This window comes from Andrographis paniculata, unplaced genomic scaffold (genome assembly GCF_009805555.1).
Source record: "Andrographis paniculata isolate CXL003 unplaced genomic scaffold, ASM980555v1 Contig77END, whole genome shotgun sequence".
Classification (NCBI taxonomy): Eukaryota; Viridiplantae; Streptophyta; class Magnoliopsida; order Lamiales; family Acanthaceae; genus Andrographis; species Andrographis paniculata.
In genome coordinates, this window is record NW_026137614.1 from 1,896,050 (window position 1) to 1,921,043 (window position 24,994).

Here is a 24,994-nt window from a genome sequence, read left to right on the forward strand (position 1 = left end):
TATTTTTATGGTGTCGTGTGTAAATGTGCATTCTTTATTAGTCTCTTTTAAAAAAAAAAAAGTTATCTGCACAGTTATTCCTAAAAACGTTTTTATAATCTTCGGACATGTAGGGTCTATATTCAAGACACATATATTGTTTAACTCAGGATAGACTTATGATACTAAACCTTATTATGCACGTTTTAGTTTCATGTTATGGTTCTTATTTTATGATTTATATATTGATATTATGATATATTGATCAGGTTTAAATGATGGACTATGTTATGTATATTTTTCATCATTATATTTATAAGTAAGATATATAACTTCAATAGACATGATATATACATCATATATAAATGATGGAAGTTGCATATAGGGATGTTGCACATATAGTTATGATAGTATTTCATTTTTTTTATTCCTATTTATATTTTAGATATTGCATAGTTATGATGTATTGGTCAGCTCCGGCATAAGGCTACTCATACCGCCGCGACCTCGACCTTGCATATTCGAGTCCATACAGGTAGCTCTGTTGGGATGGCCTAGGCTCCGGCATCAGACTACTCATACCACCGCGACCTCGACCATGTTTAAATGATGGACTATGCTAAATATATTTTTCACCATTATGTATGTATATATGACGGAGAGGCAGCATCCTTTGAACTTTTTTGTTTATTATTTTTGGCAATTCTACTGTCTTTTTGTACCCCTCTTTTTTGCAAAAATATTGAATGTATTACACATGATGATGATGATCACTTTTTGCCTTTTTTGCATTTGTTTTGCACGGCAAATTTTTGTCTATATGCGTATCTACAATATGACTTCTACTCATCATCGAAGTTTGAAAAAGATGCATTGGTCTACTAGTCGCCACCTGGAGAATCAAATGATATGCGCCGTTATAAAATATGTTAATATGATTATGGAATATAGTATTATATTGTCACTCTAGCGCGAATATTGAGTAGCTAAATTACTTGTCTTCCTTTTTTTTTACGCAATATATGACTGGATAAATATTCTATACGGTTTTTAAATATTAAAATAATAAAAGAAAATTAATGGATATGATCTAATTTGGAGATTATTTCAACTCTTCATAATTTTAGGAAATTGACTTTAATTTTAAGGGCAAACTATTATAATTCAACACTTTTAAATTTGGATAAGATATGATGTTCCTTATCATATCGATTTCAAATATCATTTCACAACGCAAATGCTTAAATTTTGTTACAAAACTTATCGTTTTAAGTGAATACTTATAAAATTTTTATAAAAATAATGAAATCTAAAATCGTCCTAAGAAAATAATGCAAACCACAACTATTGGGTTCAATAATTCAGATAAATTTAATGTATGTCATTGTACTATTGAAAGCCTGCAATTCATCCACTATTTCGACCATTGATTCAATAATTCTTGTGTGTAACTATTGATATGTTGAATGAATAATATGATTATGATGCATGTGTTCTGAACATATGATGTTCAGAAGATAGAGATATTATGCAATAAAAATTTGTCAATACGTTACTTTCGCGATAGATAAAAAGTAGATAAAAGCTTACCGCATTTAACATTTTCTTGAATGCTATCTTCGTCCACAACATACTGGAATTCACCGAAATGCACATCATTTTGTTCTATGCTCCTAGTTCTCCACTATACTTTTTTTTCCTATCGACGTCGGCAGTTAATGTGGAATTCTCTTTTTTTATATATATATATATGAACGAAAACAGATCGATAATTAAGCATCTACCTATATTTGTGTTATCTTAATTTATGCTGAAATTAATAATTGTTTTATTTATTAGGCAAAATTGCTCATAACTTCCTTGTGGTTTCGAAACTCAGCGTAAATCCTCATGTGCTTTCAAAGTTACATGGCACCCCCTTATACTTTAAAAAACGTTATATGAAACCCCTTTCTACATTTTTTGTGGGATGAAAAGATTATTTCCTATCTGTATTTTTTTGCATGATGGGGGAAGTTTTATGCAATGTTTTTTTAAGTATAAGAGAATGTCATGCAATTTTTAAAGTATATTAAACTTTTACACTAAATTTTGGAACCACATAAGAGTTATGTACAATTTTGCATATTTATTATATGAATCAGATTACATATTCTACCCCTACATATAATCTCAACCATTGATCAATATCCTTATTTGATGGCTGTAATTTTTACAGGACCCTCGTGAATTATAAGATCAGAAGGATACTCGGACCGTCAAGTAAGGGTGGGCTACTTTCTTTACCTTGATGGGAGGGACTCATTCATTGATAAGAGCAACCACAATGGTTTGCGGAGGAAAACGCCTCCACAATTGTAATATGGAGGCTTTGAAAAAAAAATTACACATTGGAAGCTTAATAAAAAAAATTTCCACTACTGCTTTAATTTTTTTGGTTTAGTTTAGATGGCACAAAATCAATACAAACTCAAAACCACCAACTTGTTCAACCAAAATTTATTCCGATTCAATTAATTCGTAGTAAAGTTTGCATTAAGCTAAAACACAAAGGCTAAACACTTTAAACCAATCTATTGTAACACTTCTGCCAGCAGCTTGATTGAGATCACATTGGCTACTTGATGTTCTTTTTCTTCACCTTTGGATCCGCCTCAACAATGTTTATCTTTTCCAACTGTTGAAGAATGTGATGAGCAATAGCACCGCTGCTTTTACAAAATGTGGTGGGCGGCTTCCATTCATCTTGCTTCTGCTGTAAATCCTTTGAAGGTACCAACACCAAGAATTCCCCATAAATAAATCTTTTTAATGAGAAAATGAGGTAGAAAGCAAATAAAGTACACAGAGATTTTACGTGGTTTAGTGACAGTGTGCAACCTACGTCCAAGGGGCAGGAACTGAAGAAATTTTATTATAATGAATCAGAGGGTTAAAATACAATACAAATAGGAACCGTAGCTATCTATTTATAAACACCCAAAAAAAACACCCTAAAACCTAAGCCCATTTTTTATTTATAAAGATGGACCAGAAAAGAAACCCGGCCAATTGAAACAATGTTTTTTCGTTTTGGTTACGGGTCGGATAGACAACTAAATCTAAGTCACATTTCTACAATCTCTACTTTGACTTGAGTTTCTCCAACCGCCAAATTTCCTCAGTAACTCTCTCAGTCATCTCCTTCCTGCCAGATGCCCCGATGGGACTTTACCTCCTGCGAATATTCACCAAGTCCAAGCAATGCTCAAACTTCTCCATTGGTAGCGCATTTGTCAACAAATCAGATGGATTGTGTTATGTAGCTATTTTCTTAATAAAAAATTTGTATTTCTACAGAACATCACAGATAAAATTCAACCTCACATTAATATGTTTGGTTATTTCATGATACACCGGATTTTTAGCCAAACTCAAAGCACTCTAACTATCAGAGAATAACATCGGTTTCTCCACCTTCAGAGCCAAACTCTGCACCAAACCATATCACAAGATACACTTCTTAATACCTTCAGTCATTGACATATATTCTGCCTCAGTCGTCGACGGTGCAATCAGGTTGTAAAGTAGACTTTCAACTGACTGCACATCCAAACAAAGTGAAGATAAAGAAAGTCAGTGATCTTCTTTTCACCAACTTACCCTCGTAATCAGAGTCTGTATAACTAACTAGACCATCACCACGACCTTATAATCATACCAGTAAAATATCAGACGCTCATTTCAGATATCGTAAGATCCACTTTATAGCTCCCCAGTGAGCTTTACCCGGATTAGCCAGAAACCTGCTCACCACACTAATCGCATAAGCGAGATCAGGTCTCGTACATACCATTGCATACATAAGACTTCCAACTGCACTTAAATATAGAACTGTCTTTATGTAGCTAACCTCTTCATCTGTAGCCGATATAGTGCTCCAATCAAGTTTAGAGTATGCCGCCAAATGAGTACTTATCGATTTAGACTGATCAATAGAGAATACTGGAAAAACTTTCTTAATACACTTTTCTTGAGAAACCCATGAGCTGTCATGCTCCTCTATCACATCAGATCTCCATACCCAATATTTTCTTTGTTGCACCTAGATCCTTTATCTCAAACTCATTCTTTAGTAGAGCCTTCAAGTCATTAATTACAACCATGTTTTTAGCTACAATTAACATATCATCCACATAAAACAGCAAATACACAAAAGAATCACTAGATCTTTCTTTGAGTAAACACAATTATCAAATTAATTATCATAGGCCGTTGAGCAACATGATTGGGGATCGATAGATATGGGTTAGAACAAGGTTAAATTAAATTAATTGGGTTTGCCAAAGAACGAAAAAAAAAAAAAGAAAGGTAGATGATGATTTACCATAAGCATCACCAGCAAGGATCCTATCAAGGCCATCATAGGTATTGGAAATTGTTAAATCCAATGGATGGCTAAGTCTAGAAGGGAGTGAAGCAATTTTTGGCAATAAAAAAAAAAAAAAAAAATCTTACTTCATTGATGGAGGTCTTTACCGAAATATGGAATTACCAATGCCACGAGCTAGGTTGAAACCACCAAATATGTTATGATGAGCAAGTTTGCAAAATATGATCCATGTTTAGTTGTTGAATGTAGTTCTTCTAGGCCTAGTGAAACATGGGTGATTGTAAACTTGAACTTCGTTACAGGGATACTAACACGATAATGTGGTTCTACACAGTTAGTATGCAAACAATTGAAATTTAATTGGAGATTTTTCTTTGAAAAATGGCAAAATAAGTGAATCATAAATGAAAAGATCTAGTCTTCTTTTCTTACCACAGTCTATGCAGCAACCTTAGGGGTGATCAAATTCTCGGGTATACTTAGTGTGAATTGAGTGTTTGTGTCTTCACCAAACATTAGAAGTCCACACACTGCAACGCCCGTATATAGTAAGTTGACGACTAAAAACCTGCATTTTCATAATCTATTATGGGAATATACAAGATTAACAACCAAACACGTTTTGAAACAATTTTGAGAGAAAATAACATGTTGAAGCCAACAACTTGACTGATGATCAAAACTGAAGAAAATTTAGAAAGCTTTTTCATGGAGAAATAGATATTTGGAAATATTGAATGGATACCATAGCAGATGAATATGCCTACGGTGATGGGTAACCTTGTGAGGTTCAATGCTTTCCCAATTAAAATAAAAAGACATAATAGATATTTTGGAAACTTCAATTCAAAACTACAACAGAAACAACCTTAAAATGAAATTTTAAATTGAGATAAGTAAAAGGTTTCTTGTTCTTGTTTTGATTTCCAGCCACAAGATTTGAAATCCTTCTTTTCGAAATCAACCGACGATGGGATCAATTGACGAGCAAGGAGACATTAGAGAATCTATTCGTGACTAGGGAGAAATCGCAAGAAATTTAAAGGTACTTTGCACAATTATTTCATACTACTCTTCACTCATACTCATTACACATTACTGGTAACCATTAGAAACTTCTATGAAGTCGATCTCACACTATGCGTTTTTGCATGATTATTGATTTGTTGATCTTTTATGGACTGAAAGAAATAACGCAAAACTCACGGAAACTAAATTTTCATGTAACAAGATTATTTGGAGAATTTGAAACCATTTGTAGGTGCTCCATTACCGTGGAACTCGTTAAAGAAGACATTGATGCGGTGATTTCGAGGTTGCTAATAAGCTTGGACTCTCCTTTTAAGCCCTGCATCAGCATGTCCCAAAAGTTATCCTTAAAAATGATCCGAGCTTGGGGTGGTTCAAGTTTAATATAGACAGTGCCTCAAAAGGCAATCCTAAGGTGGGTGGCATTATTCAATAACACCATTTTTGCGTTCCAATTGGTGATCGACTCTTCGAAAAACACCTTTAATGAGCTTCAAGTCATTCTTTGGGCTACCCTAGCAATCAACCAGAGCCTTACACCTTTTTGGATTGAGACTGACTCGATGGATAGCATTCACCTAATTTTATCTTTTGCACTCCATTGGAGTCTTCAAAGTCTTCTTTCGAAGATTAGGATCATTCTCTGAAACATCACTTCATACAATTGTCATATCTATCGGAAAAGTAAGAGATTTGCTAACTTCATAGCAAACCAGACTTGCATCTCCATATTGACAAAGATTTTGGCTCTTTCGAGATTGCAAGGATACTTAGAGATACTATATGCGTTGATGCCAATAGATTTCTTAGTTTGTAAATCCTCATGAGTTTTGGCCTAGTTTAGGTGTTTGGCTTTTCATTTACTGGATGTATCTCATGTATAGTTGGTATGCTTTTGATACATGTCTTCTTAGTAGATTAGGGACACTTTCACTTGGATCAATATTTTTTGTCTTATCTTTTTATACATGTTACTCTCACTTATTTTGTCATATATAAGTGTTGGGACTCCCCCCTAAGCCTTTCATCTGACTAGTGATGTTTATTTTCAATGAAATAAGGGCTAATTGGAATTTGGTTCATCATGAACAAATTTTGTATATTAACAATTGATCATCTCCTTTTTTGAATTCATCTGTCTTGTGTTTTAGGTGGATGTAATGATGTTTAAAAAATATAGGACTATTGAATTTATACATATTCCTTTCTCGAGGTTTACGGAGCAATGATGACGATAGTTACCACTTCGGCTATAACAATTCTTTGTCCAAAATGTGTTTTATATTCAAACTCTTAATGATTTGTTCTTTAAGTGTTCTAGTTGTCTTGTTCTTCTTAGTGTGATAACTTCAAATTTGAGGATCTTTTATACTTGAAAAATATGTTATTACTTGTATTTTGTGTGAAAAATCATCACAATATCTAAATTATGACATATTTTACTAATTTGTTTCGCTTGAGATGACCAACTTGTCCACATATGGGATTCACTAACTTTTTGGTCTAACTTAAGCAAAATTCAGGCCTAGATCACCATTTTGTAGCGAAGTAACAAAGACAAACAAACTTAGTGAAAACCTTGAAGCGAAGCGAATAATCCTGTCTAAATCTGTATTATGTCTATATCCCAGCGGCCAATGAATCCCCACCACTTCAGCAATGCTTACAACAAAATATGAAATACCTTAATGAAGAAGACATCAACATGGTCACGACATTCAGTTCTAAATGATTTAAAGACCATCACTGCTTTGAGTGATGTCATTCCTCTCCAAAAGTGAGACTCCCTTCTAGGAGGAAGATATGCACCAGAAGAAAGTTAGCGAGTGAGCGAAGCTGGAAGTTATGATAGTTCCAACAACTTCAACTAAGTCATTGTCTAACTACCCAACGGTTTCAACTATTTTCAACAATTTCTTCAACCTAAGATAGGCATCTTAAGAGTTTATAAATAAGGCTATATTCCTGTTGTATTGACAAACTATTTTTACATACAATTTCAAGTGAAATTACACTACGTTTGTTCATTTTTTGAGAGCTACAAACCTTAAGAAGTTCTCTGACATGGATGTCCGAATGTCAAGATTCGTAATTCCAAGACTTCGTATCGGACCAGCTTCGAGGACATGAGAAAAAGCATGCGTTGATAAATTACAAGGATTGATGATGAAGTTTTGAATGTTTGGGGAGCACTTGACATGGATGCCCAAAGATCGGGACTTGCAATTCCATATATTCCAATTGGACCATTTTTTAGAGCTCGATTGAAAGTTTGCATCGAAAAACTGTAAGGTTTGATAAAGAAATTTGAGGATTAGAGCGTAACCGATGGACTATGTTACAGCATGCGAGTACTTGATGGAATACCTAGGGCGAGTACCATGGTAGTAAAGGTTACGTTGGAGCTTGCAACGCCTTAATCGGACAACTAACGGAAAATTGTGCAAACTTGGCTAAAATAGAGACAGTTTAATATATAATACATAAACTTAGGATTGCACATGCATTAGCGGGGGGGGGGGGGGGGGGGCATTAGGCTAGTTGTCTTTCATTGGGAGGTCATTCATATAATTCATCCCACATTGGAAAATCTATCAACTTTTCCCTTCCCCCACTCCTATAAATAGGTGTTTTGTAAGACACACCAAACAAAATATATTTTTATAAATATTTGATAATTTATGATATATTTATTTATTTTATTTTTATTTTTATGGAAGTTATGCTTAATTGCTGCAATACTTCTCTTTTAGTCTAATATTTCATAAAATGAAATTTCATTGCATGCTTCATCAGTTTAGTTTCAAGATTTTAAAGCCTCAAGTTCATGGCATTTGGGGAAGGTGAAATAACTCTTCAAAGTGCCGACCGAGGTGATGCCTTCATAAATGATGGTTCAGTACTAAAAGTGTATTGGGTCGTGCTTACGATAGTATTTACTTAGGTTTGATTCTCTTTTGATTATCTTTTTTCTTGATTTTTTCGTCCTGTTTAGTTAATTCGTTCATTTTTCTTGCTTAATTAATTTCGTTTAGTAGTTTGTTCTTTGTTCTTACTTTATTAGTTAGTTCCACTTAGTTGTTTATTCCGTGTCTTGTGTAATTGATCAATTCGGTCTATGATATTTTCTTTAGTATTTTACAGTGGAGGTTAGAGGATTCATGGTTTTTTCCACCCCTACCACCTATCAGTGGCTGCTGAAATCTTTTTTGCCAAAAGATTCCTTTCCTATTTTGTGTGTAATACGAATTTACTTCTTTATTAGACTTAATCAAATATCATTTTCTTCTACATTCATTCTCTTCACTCACACACCAAGGTTTGTATTTAAATTGTTTAAATTATATTCTTGATAAATCTGTTGAAAGGAAAGAGAAGAATTAACGATTTAAGCTTATGATCGCATCATATTGTTAATAGAGATTAGGTAGTTTGTAGTATCTAAGTACGTGGGAGACTTGTCGAACTGCTTAGTATGTAATTTGAATTTAATCATGATTTAAGAAATGTATAAAAAGAGTAGAGCCACTAGTGAAGATTTTTAAGTAATAATTAATTAAACATAATTGTTTGTCTATCATATCTCAGAAATATCTAGTGACAGTAGCTATTATTTTAAAGAGCAAAAATCATTTTTTGTCCCATTCAATATCATAACTATCAATTTTGGTTTCATTCAAAAAACTTTATCAATTTTGGTCCCACTCAAATGAAAATTTATCAATTTTAGTCCCAAAATGGTTGATTGGGACTGAACACGGCCGTGTTTGCTTGAACATGGCCGTGTTGGATGATTCAGAAGGTGACTGGGCATCCCAGGCAGCCAACACGGCTGTGTTGATTACCTTGCACTTCTGAACACGGTCGTGTTCCTGCCCGTGTTCTGAACACGGTCGTGTTCCTGCCCATGTTCTCAACACAACCATGTTCTAGACCATGTTCCTGTCCATATTCTCAACACAATCATGTTTTAGGCCCTGTTCACGACCATGTTTTCAATATAATCATATTGTAGGTCATATTTATTATTATTTTCACTTTTTGGTTGAAATTATTTGATATATATTTATAATTCAACAAAAATATTTTTTACAATTATTTTATAATATAAAAAATAATCAATTTTTAATATTTTAAAAATATATAAAAATAATAATATATTAATATATATATTTAATAATACTTCCCCCGTACCACTTACCATGTCCACATTGCCGTTTCTGTCCGTTCCACATCCCATGTCACTTTTCTTTTTTGAAAAATAATTACACACTACTTTTTAATTTAATTTTTTTAAATTTTAATTAAACTAATGAGTTATCTTAATTTTAATTTATAACTATTTATATTATATGATAATTATTTTCACTAATACATTCTTAATTATCTACTAATTATACTTATTCTAAATTCTCGTGTCTACAGTGACCCAAACATCCAACGTGGGACGGAAGGAGTATTATTTTAAAATATTATTTTGAATAATAAATTTAATTTATAATTTATAGAAATAATTAATGTAAAATAATATTTTAAAAATTTTTACTATAAATTTTTAAAAATATATATAATGATGATTATTAAATATATATATATATATTAATATATTATTATTTTTATATATTTCTAAAATATTAAGAATTGATTATTTTTTATATTATGAAATAATTATAAAAAATATTTTTGTTGAATTATAAATATATATATATATCAAATAATTTTAACCAAAAAGTGAAAATAATAATAAATATAACCTACAATATGATTATATTGAAAATATGGTCATGAACATAGTTGTGTTGAGAACATGGGCAGAAACATGGCCTAGAACATGGTTGTGTTGAGAACATAGGCAGGAATATGGTTGTGTTCAGAACACGGGTAGAAACACGGCCGTGTTCAGAAGTGCAGGGTAATCAACACGGCCGTGTTGCAACACTGTCTGGGATGCCCAGTCACCTTCTGAGTCATCCAACACGGTCGTGTTCAAACCAACACGACCGTGTTCAGTCTCAATCAACCATTTTGGGACTAAAATTGATAAATTTTCATTTGAGTGAGACCAAAATTGATAATTTTTTTTTGAATGAGACCAAAATTGATAATTATAATATTGAATGAGACCAAAAATAATTTTTACTTTATTTTAAATAATATTCATAACTGTGAATCTGAAGTCTCATTGTAACTCCTAAGATCAAGTACCAGTTAAGTCAAGAATCTGATTTAAAATAACAAACATGATAACACTGTTTACTTTTGCACCATTTTCGCTCTTATATGTATAAACCCCATTAATTTGCATTAATCCTCCTGCTCATTTCATCCAAGGTGACCTAGCGATTAAGGAACACAACTTATCTCACACACAAACACATCGTTTCATTCTATCATTAGATATATTATCGCTTCCAGAATCATCATCACTTTCAACCATCATTTGCTACCATCACCAGTATACAGTGTCACTTATCACTACTCTCACTACACTAACATTTCAACAAAACTTCAATCCTATCCATCTCCTGCATGTTGTTCACTCACTTAAATATGTCACCATACTCACCCACTTGGACTCGCTTTTACTACTCTACTTAGACTAACTTTACTGATTTTTGCAGATCGTTAGCCTGCTTCGCTCAAACTCACTTAAGTATTCTCTTTAATTTTAATACGAAGATTAGAAACTACAACAACACTTTCATTAATTAAATGTCGCTTACACTATGCCAATATCACAAGGTTTTACATTAAATCCATACAATTGTTTTAACTTTACCTTTCGCTGATGTTTTGTAATGTGTTCATATCATGTATTTTGTGTAATATTTTGTTATTGTATTGTTTTTTTTTTTTTTAATATTAATATAGATAATGTGATTATTTTCTAAACTTTTGATAGATGCTATTTCAAAAAATCAATATAATATTGATTTCTCAAAATCAACACCGGGATCGAACCGAATGGAAAAATATAGATAGTACATTCTTTTATTCATTATAATATTTCCTCCGTCTCGTAATAATTGAAATTTTTTTTATTTTTATATGTCCTATAATAATTGATATCTTTAAAACTTACCAATTCAAAAAATACTTAACAAATATTTAATTACATAACATATAATATTATAAATTATGTACGACATACTCAAAACTCCTTTATTTCAACTTCCTAAAAATATAAATATTTTAATTTACATTTTATTTTACTTCTTTTATAAAATTAGTTTATTTTAATTATAAATAAATAAAAATATTTTTTTATTTACTTGTATTATAAAAAAATTTATTCTTTACAAAATTATATCAATATTATATATTTATTTATTGCGATATAATTTTTAGAAATATTTAAATATATATTCTAATTTTTTTATGATATATTTTGAATTTATTTTAAAAATATTAATATTATTAATTATATAAAAAATAATAAAATAAGAGTATTATCGTTCACTATTATTAACTAATTGAATACTATTTCCCTAAATACGTGTAACTAATAAAATAGTTCAATTATGTGGTATAAAGGGATTATAACATAACAAACAAAGTTTAAAATATTTGGAGTTTAATACTATTGCCCAAAAAATTAATAAAAAATATATAGATAGTGTAACAAAAAATATTAGGTAATTGTGATTTTTTATGAAATTTTCAAACATTTTTACTATTTTTTTAAAATATCAAATTAAATAATTTATTTTTATTTTTATATTATATTAAAATTATTTTATATTTATAATATCAAATTAAATAATTATACAAATTTAAATTTTTTACTAATTCAAATGTTGACACCCAAAATCAAAGACACTGTAATTAGTGTAAGAAATAAAACAGTAAAATATAATATGTTCACTGGGTCAATGTAATTAGTGTAAGAAATATAACAGTAAAATATACTGGGTCAATTAGGAGTTCCGTCGATTAAGGGAATTTTGTTAATTCGATTTTGACAGTATGAAAAACATAAAAAAGGGCAATTATAGAAGCAGCAGTAGCCAGTAGGTTAAATGTACAGAGAAAGTGTGCGAGTGTGTGGCATTTACCTCATCAACAACCACTCCCATTTCTACCGAGAAGCAAAACCCTAAAAGAGGCTTCTTGGAGGAGCGGTCCGCCGCCAGATTGATTTACCTCCTATTCGTATGTGTATATAAATACGCTAGATTCTATATATATATGTGCATAAATATATATTTATGTAATAGAATCATGGGCGTGTGTGTCACTCTGTGGTATTGTTCTTGTACAAACCCTGAAGCCATCCATCCTAGTTCCGAGCCGAGCCCCTATTTTTCTTCCTTTGATTGAGGGAATGTTTTTTATTTCTCGGTGTTCCTGAGGATTCAATGTGGATGAGAAGATGGATTTTATGCTGAGGAACAGTTTTTCAGTTTGCGGTTACTCGTCGTCGTTGGTGGGAGTGAGCTTTGCTTTACGTTTGATCGTGTTGTTTTGACGGTTTTGCTCTTTCTTGAGACCTCAGCCTTTTTCTTTTTTTCCTTTTTTAACTTTTGTTCTTGTTTTCCTTCGAGACGTGATGGTCAAAGGCTGGAACTTTTGTGAGCTCGAAGGTTTGATTTTCGATTCGTGACGTTGGGGTTATTTATTTATTTTGGATTAATTAGCGGTTGGTTATTTGAGGTTTTTTTTGGTGTTTAGATTTTGTGGAGAATCACCATCATCATGTTGTCTGAATTGGAGCGGAGGCCAATGATTGGTAACAATGAAAATTCATTTGGGGATGAGTTAGAGAATGATCTAGGGTTCTTGCTCCGTGAACAGAGGCGGCAAGAAGCCGATGATCTTGAAAGGGAACTGAATATTTACAGGAGTGGATCTGCTCCGCCCACTGTTGAGGGTTCCTTGAGTGCAGTCAGTGGGCTGTTAGGCCATGGAGGTCAAGGAGGCGGAGGGAGTAGCGTAGGCTTGACAGGTCTGGAGTTTCAAAGAAACTCCTCTAAGAGCAATGGATTCTTGTCTGAGGAGGATATTAGGTCTGATCCTGCTTATCTGTCTTACTATTACTCTAATGTGAATCTGAATCCGCGGCTTCCACCTCCACTTTTGTCGCGGGAGGACTGGCGCTCCTCGAGGAGATTTCAGGGCGGAAATTCGGCTATTGGGGATAAGAGGAAGGTGAGTAGGAATGACAGTGCCAATGGTGGGAGGTCACTGCTTTCGATGCCGCCCGGATTTGAGTTAAAGAAGCAGGATAGTGATGTTGAGGACAAGCTTCAGGGTTCCGTTGACTGGGGCGGTGATGGACTAATTGGTTTGCCGGGATTAGGGTTAGGTAACAAGCAGAAGAGTCTTGCTGAGATCTTTCAGGTTTGTGACATGGACTGTTGGTCTGTCTGTACACCACATTGCTTCAATTATTCTTTTCACTTTTCTTGGGACATTTATTTATATCAAGAATACAACGCCGTGGCTCTCCGAATTTGGGATTTGACTACTAGTTATAATTGCAGATCCTCTAGATATTGTCCTGACTGCTATCATCTTTCTACATAGTTTGCATGTTAATGTTCATTACAGATTTCAAATGGGTGTATTTCCGAAATTGTTATCTGTTTTTATCTTTCTGCAAAGCTTCTTTTGTAACCTTATCTGCTTACGCCTCCTCCAATGGATTCGACTTGTTTTATTTGATAAATGGGGCAAGACTTTTTATATGGGTTTCATCATGTTAGTAATCATGTTAGTGTATCACCTGAAGGGAAAAGTATTCTCCGCCACATGGAAAATGATCTTTTTTCATTATCTCAATTTGTTGAGCTGCCTATCATTAATTGCTTGCATATGCAATCATTCTCCATAATTGTCTTTGTGAAAACAATTCATCAATCTGTTGATGTTATTCTTGGTTGGAAGTTGGAATAATCAATCCACCAATCATCTTTCCCTTTATCAATGATTCTTTGTCTGTATAATCTTATTTCCATGGTTGATGTTTCAGTGTACTTTCTTCTCCATTGTGGTATCTGCACAGGTTCATTAGGATTTTCTCGAAGATTATTAGGCATCACAACCTTCTTATTTATTTATTTATAGAAATTGGCTACAGCTAAGACACAGTTATGCTTGCAGGATGACATGAACCGTACAACTCCAGTTTCCGTACACCCTTCACGCCCGTCGAGCAGAAATGCTTTTGATAAGAATGTCGGTGGAACTTTTGGCTCAGAGACTGACATGGCTCATCTGCATCAGGATTTTACTTCTTCTGATCCAGTTCACTCTGTTACAGATATTCAGAGCTCTTCAGCTACTCAGTTGTCTGGGCAACCAGCATCGTATTCTTATGCTGCTGCGTTGGGTTCATCCTTGTCAAGAAGCACAACTCCTGATCCTCAACACATTGCAAGAGCTCCCAGTCCCTGCCCAAATCCTATTGGAGGTGGCCGAGCCGGAAATCATGAAAAACGAAACATTAGCAGCTCTAGCTCCTTTAATGTTGAGTCTTCCCATTCAAGTGAAGCGAGTCTTGCTACTGCTTTATCAGGCATGAATCTATCTAATGGAATTATAGATGCAGAAAATCATTTTTCGTCACAGATTGAACAAGATGCCAATGACCGTAAAAATTATCCATTTGCTCTCCAGGGCGGCCAGAACAATGCAAGACAGCGACCTTCTATGAAAATGCATGAACCTTTGCATTTCAATATGTCTACTGTGCCTCAGCCTGGAAAAATAATGCCTTTGGATTCTAGTACGGGTGGTGGTGATAGGACCGATCTCATAAGCACTTCCCTCCAATCTGAGCTGCAGAAGAAAGTTCCCTCTAATAAGGCCATCTATCTGAAAGGAGCTTCCAATGCTGCAGTTGACAGTGTGGACCTCCTCTCTCAATATCAACACATGGGCAGTCCCAATTCTTCCTTTTCAAGTTATGGATTAGGCAGCTACTCTGGGAGTCCAATGAGCGGCAATTTACCACCTTTATTCGAGAATGCTGCTGCTGCATCTGCTATGGCCGTACCTGGAATGGACTCTAGGGTGTTGGGTGCATCAAATCTTGCCGCTACCACTGGGGAGCAGAAGCTTGGGAGAATTGGAAATCAGCTGGTAGGGAGTGCCATGCCATCACCATACGCTGATCAGGTATACCTGCAGTACATGAGGACAGCTGAATATGCTGCAGCACAAGTTGCAGCTCTCAACGACCCCTCTGTTGATCGGAATTACATGGGGAATTCATATATGGACCTTCTTCAAAAAGCTTACATTGGGAATCTGCTGCCAGCCCAAAAATCACAGTATGGAACATCATTTGGTGCCAAGACCGGTGCAACTAGTCCTCATGGTTACTATGGAAATCCTGCATATGGTCTTGGATTGTCTTATCCTGGAAGTCCCTTGGCTAGTCCAGTTATTCCAAATTCAGCTGGAGGACCTGGCAATCCTTTGGGGCACGGCGACTTCAATATGAGGTTCCCTGGTGGTGTGAGAAATGCCGTGGGGTCTGTAATCGGACCGTGGAACTTGGATAACATGGATAATGGTCTAGCTTCATCTTTGCTTGAGGAGTTCAAAAGCAACAAAACCAAATGTTTTGAGCTGTCAGAGATTGCTGGTCATGTTGTTGACTTTAGGTATGCCTTTATGCACTCTAATTTGACATTTTGGTGTATATTGGTATCTGACATTATTGCTCTGTTACACCTTAACTAGTGCTGACCAATATGGAAGCCGATTCATTCAGCAAAAGCTTGAAACCGCCACGAATGAAGAGAAGAACATGGTTTTCAATGAAATCTATCCTACTGCTATTATTTTAGTTACTGATGTGTTTGGGAATTATGTAATCCAAAAGGTAAAAAACTTGCGGCAAGTCATTCATCTTACAAACTGTATGGTTCTTAGTTATAGCTTTTAGATCATGCTGCATAATTTCTGGTGCTAATCTACTTGTTCTGCTAGTTTCTTGAACATGGAATGGAGTCTCAGAGAAGGAAATTAGCTGGCCTTCTTTTTGGGAATGTGCTTCACTTAAGTCTGCAAATGTATGGTTGTCGAGTGATACAGAAGGTAATCTCTTACGCATACTTGTATACCTGAAAGGTGTGGTTTCGAAACTTCAGTAAGTTTCTTACATATGAGAATGTATCAATTCTGAATTTCCAATGTGTATATATATGCATGTAATGATATTGAAAAATACTGTATGCTAAATGAAGATAATTTTGCTTATAAAAATATTGATACGATGAGCAATTGCCTGGTCATTCAGGCAATAGAAGTTGTTGATGTTGATCAGAAGATCAAAATGGTGGAAGAGCTAGATGGGCATGTCATGCGTTGTGTGCGTGATCAGAATGGGAATCATGTCATTCAGAAATGCATTGAATGTGTGCCAGAGGAGTACATTCAATTTATTGTATCTACATTTTTTGGCCAAGTTGTTACTCTCTCCACTCATCCGTATGGATGTCGTGTGATACAGGTTAGAGATTCACGGTCCCTTGCTTTTTCTTTTTTTCTTCAAAAGTGTTGCTTGGACTTCTTATTGTAATTTGTAAGATTTTTTTATTTTTTTATATTCTGCAGCGAGTTCTGGAGCATTGTGAGGATCCAAAGACCCAAAGCAAAGTGATGGATGAAATTCTAGGGGCTGTAAGCATGCTGGCACAGGATCAGTATGGAAACTATGTTGTTCAGGTTTGTAGTTTTTTTGTAAATCTATTTGTATATTTCTTATGATCCTGTATACATTTTGGAACTATTTTTCACCTTGGGGCATATTTTTTAATCTGAAAATTCTGTCTATTATTTTTACCATTTATTTTTTCAAGCATGCTTATGTACCGTACCACCTTATCTTGTATTCTGCTTGATAATCTTCTATGGTTTGTGACTCCATATTTCACTCTTTTTAGCTGTAGACTTTGAATTCTTTTGTACTTGTAAAGTGATCAACCAGTCAGCATACCTTTGCTAGCTTTTTTTTTCATTTCTTCCGTAGCTAGTTTATATGGCACACGTCCTGCTTCCACCATAGATGTACGCACGCTGCCTATATAAATAATTTAGCATAGAATGCTTACTGTACATCTCTGGCGATTGACTTCTGGTTTCATATGTTATTTGTGGTGACCAAAATAATGTCGAGGAACTGATATGTGGTCAAACTAAAGTGAAAATAATGAGGGTCAAGAGATGCATCAGAGTAGAACTATTTACATTGCTGGAAAAGTTTTGGTTGTGTTTTGGGGCATTTCAGTAATTGTAAAAATTTGAGGTAGAAAATGTTTGATGTGAGAGGCAGTAGATGTGATATTTTAATAAAAATAAATATATTATGTGATCTTTTGGAAGGAAGAAAAATAAATTACTATAGATGAATGAATTTTGGATAACACAAGCAAACAATGGTTTCCTCCTTTCTAGTCACTGATTTATACTCGTGTATTGTTATTGTAATCTTTCACCAAATATTAGGGCTCCGTTTACTAGTGTCTTTTCTTTTACATAGTTTTTTTATTCTACATCAAAATTATTTCTATCACATACTGTATATATGTATATATTATCTTTCCTTTTTTTTTTTTTTTTTTAACAAAAAAAATCACATACAACAAAAATACAAATACAAAGTAAACATACTGTTCGGGTGTGTTTGGTTTGTGTTGTGTTTAAATAAAAGTTTGATATGATATTTTGCGAGAGGAAATAAAATATTTTTACATGGAATCATAAGGATTATAAAGTAAAGAAAGTGAAAAAAATCTCAGAAAGAATAGATCCTTATCTCTTTTTCTACTTTCAATAGATAATTAATTACCTGCCTTTCTACAGCTGTATATCTCAGCTATTTCAGTAAATGGGCAAATATTTAGGCATCTTAGCATGCATGCTTGCTAGGCTGCACAATACTAATCGGTTTCACTTACTGTTGATGCAGCATGTATTGGAGCATGGGAAGCGTCACGAACGATCTCTGATAATTCAGGAATTGGCAGGGAAAATTGTTCAGATGAGCCAACAGAAGTTTGCATCTAATGTTGTTGAGAAATGCTTGACTTTTGGTGATTCAAGTGAACGCCAACTGTTGGTGAATGAGATGCTTGGAACAACTGATGAGAATGAGCCTCTTCAGGTTTGTTATGTCCCATTTTTACTTCCTTAGCTCAACGCATTCTTTCTTAGGTAGAAGTTCCCAATAAAATGTGTTTTACTTGTGGGGAAAACAAGCATCAATTTCCATGATTCATTCGACATTGGTTTGTCTGATCTTGTTAATGGTGGTGTGATCCATGATATTCTGCATCACATGACATAATCAGTACATTTAAAGATGAATTAGTTATTATATCATAGTATCTGCTCCAATATTAATCTTTTTGTCCCTCTCGCCATATCCAGGCTATGATGAAAGATCAGTTCGCAAATTATGTTGTTCAGAAAGTTCTTGAGACCTGTAGTGATCAGCAGCGCGAGCTAATCCTATCGAGAATTAAAATTCATTTGAATGCGCTCAAAAAGTATACGTATGGGAAGCATATAGTAGCTCGAGTGGAGAAACTTGTTGCTGCTGGAGGTAACATCAGGGCATTATCGGTTTATGCAGTTTTTTTGTGATTGCATTACTTCCTCGGCTATACAAAATACTTACGGCAGCAGGTAATGATCTAACAAAACTTTCTCTGCAGAAAGGAGAATGGCCGCACAGAGCCTGAATGCGGCGTAAAATTGGCATAGGGAGGGAGTTGTTGTACAGCTAACTGAGGCTAGTTTGGGCTACCTCTCTTTCTTTCTGTTTCTGATTGCGAATAAAGTCTGAGTTGCCTGTACTAAAGAAAAAGAAAAAAAATGGAAAACTGTATCGTGTGTAGTGTTCAGTTTTTATTATTATACATAGAAAAGATCGAGGCTTAGTATATGCAGAGAGGCTCAGAGGCCAAACGATCCCGATGATGCCCGTGCCTGCACCAGATAAAAAGTCAGTCAATCAGATAGATGATACTCTACGCTAGGCAAAATGCAAAGCCATGCCATGCCATGCCGAGGATGTAAAGTTTTCGACGCGGCACCTTAGTGGCTGTACAAATTGTGAAGCACTGGTTTTCTTTCTAGTCCAGGGATGTTATTATATAATTTAAGGATGTTTTCTCCTTACAGGCGCTGTTTCTTCTTTCCCTTCTTGCAAATTTCATATAAATCATCATAAACCAGTTTACCTCAGATTCTTGCATATACAGATTCTGAATCTTAACAATCTTTATACATACAATAGTAAAACATGGAACAAAGAATATGCCAGTCATTATTCCATCATGTGAAGGACTTAAAAAACATTAAGAGTGATGTTCTGGAGCATGGTAACATTAAATCAACAAAAAACATCTGGAAGATGATATATAGAGAACGATAAAATGTGCTCTGAATTTCCGCGCCATGGGACTCTGTTGAGCTATTCGGGTGGGTAAGCAGAGCAGAGCATCGCCATACGCTCTAGAAAATCTTACATGTAAATCACTTAACCACGATGCTGTGTCTTGTTATTGCACTCACTGGTGAATTCTGTAAAAGAAGCAGCAGGTTAACAAAAAGGAGTGATTTATGTAAATCCTGAGCCTGTTAATTCTTTTACCATCCATTTACTTTGTTCTTGCATAAGCTAATGAAAAACAGCAGCAGAAAACAGGAAGCAATTCACTCAATTTACATTCATAAGAGAAGGAAACAGAAGACAAGTAACAAATGCATTCAGTTAGACAAGTTTTTTTTAGATTCGATAAACCAAAAAGGCAAGTGAATTGAGAAAACATCCTAAAGATCTAAGTAGTATTGCACCAACATTCACACTCAATTTTATCCACCTTCACAAGAAATTAAATGTGCAGCCAAGATTCTAGTTGTGGCACCATGAGCTTTCTTGGTGGTCTCCCCTAGATGAGAGTGAAAATATGCCAAAACTTTTGCACAAGATGAAAAAATGATATATAACATGAAATAGCTAAATAAGTATGTCAACAGTCACAATTCAAAAACAGAGCTTTGTTGCACAATTCATAAAGAGAGCTTTGTTGCACAATTCAAAATCGCAATAACTCCCAAAGAAAAACAAAAGTAAGCAATTTTATGCTGATAACGCGATACACCAACAAACATTCTTAAACAATCTCATCACAAAGAAGCAGGATTATCAGTAACTTAGGGACAACTAGTTGCAAGCAAGAGTTCTTCCATGCAAGAACTTAAATGAGGCTAAGTGACAAACAATTTCATTGCCTTTAGTCCGGCCAAATTTATAAGAAACAATTTGAAGCACCAGTAATTACAGGGAGCAAACCCAAAGAATGGTCCTTTAACACACAAACTTTTATTTACAAAGAACAAAGCATATTATCCATTTGGCTCTTTAAAGATCCAAACATTTCATAATATATAACATGCATAAGTTGGCATAAGTCCTATAATTTAATCATATATCTAATCTACCACTCCATGAGTACAGTTTATAGCAATCAATATAAGAATCCTATGCTGGATTATGATGTATATTCAATCAAGTGATATATTTGGCTAACATAACAAGTCCTAGCTAGCTGAGGTTCACATGTCACATTCCCAGTGCAAAGAATCAATCCACCAGATCCTCCTGTATGGTACCAATTCGAGATCAGCAATGGAGAAAGAACAAACAGCAAAACAAAGATCAACCAAACAACACAAATTGAAGAAGTCATACCATAAGAAAACTCTCTCACCTTTATTCCCAACATTCCACAATTCAATCATCCTAACATTTATTGTTGTTCTGTGCCATGTGATGAGAATAGCCGCCACTGAATTTGTTCCCGGACCAGTCCCTTTGCTGCTGCACCATGGTACTGTAATGCTGCTGCTGGTAATGGTACTGATCGTAGCCATGAAATCCATTTCCAGGTAATAGCTGCATTGGCATCACAGGTGGCTGCTGCTGTTGCTGCGGAGGAGGTGGTGGTGGAGGAGGAGGAGGAGGAGGATATGGCATTGTAATCGGAGGCGACGGTAGGCCGAGGTTTCCATTGCCGCCCCCGCTGGTGCTATGGCTTCCATTCCCATGGCTGGTGGATGAGTCGTTGAAGCTCTGCAACGGCACGGGAGTGGAGGCGAAGAGGTGATCGGAGGGCGAGGGGCCCTCGTTGGAAAGGCCCTGCATCCTCTTGACATAGAGGCGATACTTCTGGAGATGGCTGGCGACGTTCTCGCGGGTCAAACCCTCCACATTCATCAGCTGCATAATTGTCTTGGGGACGGCGTTCTTCAACCCTAGATGCGCCACCACATCCACGAACCGTTTGTGAAGCTGCGGGGTCCACACGAGGCGCGGCCGCTTCAGAGTCGTCTTGGCGGCGCCGCCCGCCCCCGCCCCTGCCGCTGACTGGTCGTCCAGAGCCAGATCGTCGGTTGGGTCAGTCCGCCGGGTCTTCTTCGAATCAGATCCTTCCTCCGCCGCGGGGTCCGAGTCCGGGTCCGGGTCCGGGTCCGGGTCAGTCATGACGTGATCGTCGTCCACGAAGGGCTTGAAGTTGGCGGGGGGCCCTCCTCGAAGGGAAGAGAGTGTGGTCTGCGAGGCGTGGTTGACGTCGAGCAGGGTCCGCGTGGGCTCCGGCGAGATTTTGAAGGCGGAGGCCAATTCGGCGGGGATGAGGGACTGGGAGAGCGGAGTGAGATCATGGAGGGAGGGGAGGCCCGCCTCCCACTCCGCCACGCTGTCGTCGTCGAAGATTCTCACTTCCTCCTCACCCATATTACATACATACACACACACACATAATACATGTAGCAATTGAATTTGAAATTGAATCCCGATAAGATACAACCAACCCTCCGATTTGACTCGAATACAAGAAAGAAGAAGATAACTGTGTCTGTGCCTTCCTTCTTGCCTGCCTTTGTAGAATTGAATTGAATTGAACTGAACTGGAACAGGAACACGAACAGGAACAGCAGCCGAGGGTAGGGTAGCGTAGGGTAGGGCAGGGCAGGGCAGGGTAAGTGAACTAATAACAATGGAAAAACAAGGGGAATTCGCTCGCTCGGTCGCTCAGCAGGTCCGGTCCGGTTGGGTTTTTATTTTAGTCCGGTCCGGTTGAGGTTCGAGACACACTGGGCCGGGGGGATTCCATAGCCAGGCAGGCAGGCAGATGAGATATTTTCGAACCGCTTACAAAAATATCTTCACTGCACAGCACCCAACATCTATCGCTCACCTCTCTCTGTGACCGTGTTGAGTTGTTCTTATTTTGGATTTGCTTTTTAAGAATATTATCCAATGCTTTGATCTAGATCACTTTTTATAAGAATATATATTTTTTATATTCGACACGACAAAATATATAAAAAATAATATTTTATATGAAATTATTAATTTTTTTTAAACGATAAAAGATATATAATTACATCATATATATATATATATTTGAAGGTTGTACGGTTATTTTGTATAATATTAATTTTTTTGAATTTTTAAATTTTTATTTAGAAAAAAAAATAATTTTGGTCTCAATATGATTAAAATGTATCTATTTTTGCTCATATATATATAATTATCATATTTAATTTCAATATCAATTTCAATCAATTTCAGTTTCACCGTTATCAAACTAATAGAAAATATTAACGTAGATATAATGGAGTCGACGTAGATGGAATCAACACGCCATATACATAGAAACACACCCGTGTTCAACACAGTCAACACTGAATAGTCATATAACATGCTCATGCATTTTCTTACGGCCATAAACCAAGATAGTATATATACATGGTCGTGTGTATCCGTAAACACAACCGTGTACAACATAAACTAAATGCAGCATTCTCGCGATTAAACACGACCGTGTTTCAGCATACATGGCCGTGCAGTAGTTCAACAAGGTTTTTGGTACCGTTGCATTGATACATGGTCATGTGGTATGTTTACACGCCCGTGTTTCTTTCCATTTCGAACTAGAATTTTGTATTTTTTGAGTCTATTTATTTATTTTTAAATTATATATTAAGTTTTAAAAAAATTGACATAGTTAAAATTTAAATTGTATCCATTTATAAAATTACAATTAAAATTAGTAAAAATAATCTATTAAATTAACAAAAATTCATTACATATTTAAAACAAAATTTCATTATATACTTGAAAAGAATAAAAAAATACAAAGTTACTCACCCTCCCTCCCGTTTGGACAATTAACAAACAAAGACATCATTGTGAATGGTGATATTGTAGTATTCCAATATAAGTGTATGTGGAGCGCCAACGTTTGGTAAAATAGGATTGGGAAGATGTTGAAAAATACGCGAGAATGAAGATCTAATCTCCAACCGCACATTGTCCATCTGATATCGTCCATACGACGATGCATATCCATACTTAAATCATCAATAGCTGACTTGTCAATGGGCATGGTATCTTGAACCATGCGATAGGGCTGGTCACCCTCCGGCGCGCCCTAATCAGCGGGAAGCTGATCACATTCATCTATTGGCACAGAAGCCCTATCAACCAAATATATCTATCTACCCCTCCCCTTATCTCCTTCCTAACCATTTCCATCATATGCAGCGTCCAAAAACCACAAGGCAGCATGACATAGATCAGATCCCCAATCTCTTTATCAAAAGCTTCAAGGCCCTTTGTCAATCGAGTAACAGACAAACCAAGAAAAATTTTTATGAAAATGATGTCCTTAACCTAATGTATCATAAATCGAGCAAGCATACAACCCAAATTAATATGATAGAGCTCAAGTATACTCCAAAGATAACATAAATCAATATTCGAGACTACCACGGTGCTCTCGCAATGGCCGGAAAGTGAATGAGTCAAAATATAATGTATAATATTGTAGTGGCAGATACCAGAGAGTCGATGTCTTAGAATGTAAAGAATTGTAAGCCGCTTCTGTACAAATCCTAGACCAATATTGTAGTTTGAATAGGCATAAGAATTGAAAAGCCTTTTTGAAAGTCATCCGATTCCACAAAGTCCCGATTATATAAACCTATTATCACTATAGCCTAAACGTCAAAGTCTTTGATTTTTCATAATTATAGTTCGCCAATACATAATCGAGAGTTGACATTAACTTCAAAGTTAAATTTTTATAGCTCTACAATTCCAAAAAAACGAGCCAATGCCCCTATCGAAACTAAAGTCTCTACCTCCTCCTTCATCCCCAATGTAGACAAAACATTCATGCAAAGCGACAAAAAATCAAATAATATATATTTTTCAATCATAAATCCTTCCAACAAAATATTACATATTCCGATACTTTGAAAAAACTAATACTCCATCCGTCCTTTAACAATCTATTTATTTTTCTATTTTGGTATGTCCCATAACAAAGTATCAATTTTCTTTTTTAGTAACTATACTTTTTACTAACATTAAAAATACCCTTACAACTTACAATATATTACACAAACGTCATTACTTTTATATCATACAATACTAATAAGGTTATTTTATTTTTTTTCTATTTTATTCATACCACACCCTAATATAATACTAATATTTCTAAAACTCCGTGGAAAAAGCAAACGGATAGATAGATAAGGGACGGAAGGAGGGGGAGTATAAAAAAAAATCATAAAATTTACCAAGTA

The 24,994-nt window shown here is 35.2% G+C and overlaps 2 protein-coding genes across 3 annotated transcripts; one reads left to right on the forward strand and one right to left on the reverse strand.

Moving 5' to 3' along the window:
• Positions 1-12,420: 12,420 nt before the first annotated feature.
• LOC127266671 (pumilio homolog 2-like) lies at positions 12,421-19,530 on the forward strand. The gene is made up of 10 exons (XM_051297011.1): positions 12,421-12,963; positions 13,052-13,720; positions 14,483-15,990; positions 16,070-16,211; positions 16,319-16,426; positions 16,629-16,841; positions 16,946-17,056; positions 18,300-18,494; positions 18,761-18,935; positions 19,048-19,530. The coding sequence occupies exons 2-10, from the start codon at positions 13,076-13,078 to the stop codon at positions 19,083-19,085; spliced, it is 3,135 nt and encodes a 1,044-aa protein (XP_051152968.1). The 5' UTR covers positions 12,421-12,963; positions 13,052-13,075; the 3' UTR covers positions 19,086-19,530.
• Positions 19,531-19,674: 144 nt separating this feature from the next.
• LOC127266672 (transcription factor PCL1-like) lies at positions 19,675-22,378 on the reverse strand. 2 transcript variants are annotated; one of them, XM_051297012.1, is made up of 2 exons: positions 21,109-22,377; positions 19,675-19,918 (listed from the first exon to the last, which is right to left on the reverse strand). In XM_051297012.1, exon 1 carries the CDS (start codon positions 22,131-22,133, stop codon positions 21,141-21,143), a length of 993 nt encoding a protein of 330 aa, XP_051152969.1. In that variant the 5' UTR covers positions 22,134-22,377; the 3' UTR covers positions 19,675-19,918; positions 21,109-21,140. The 2 variants fall into 2 exon arrangements, with proteins under 2 accessions (XP_051152969.1, XP_051152970.1); XM_051297013.1 differs by lacking the exon at positions 19,675-19,918 and adding an exon at positions 19,926-20,999 and having other exon boundaries at positions 21,109-22,378.
• Positions 22,379-24,994: the final 2,616 nt, after the last annotated feature.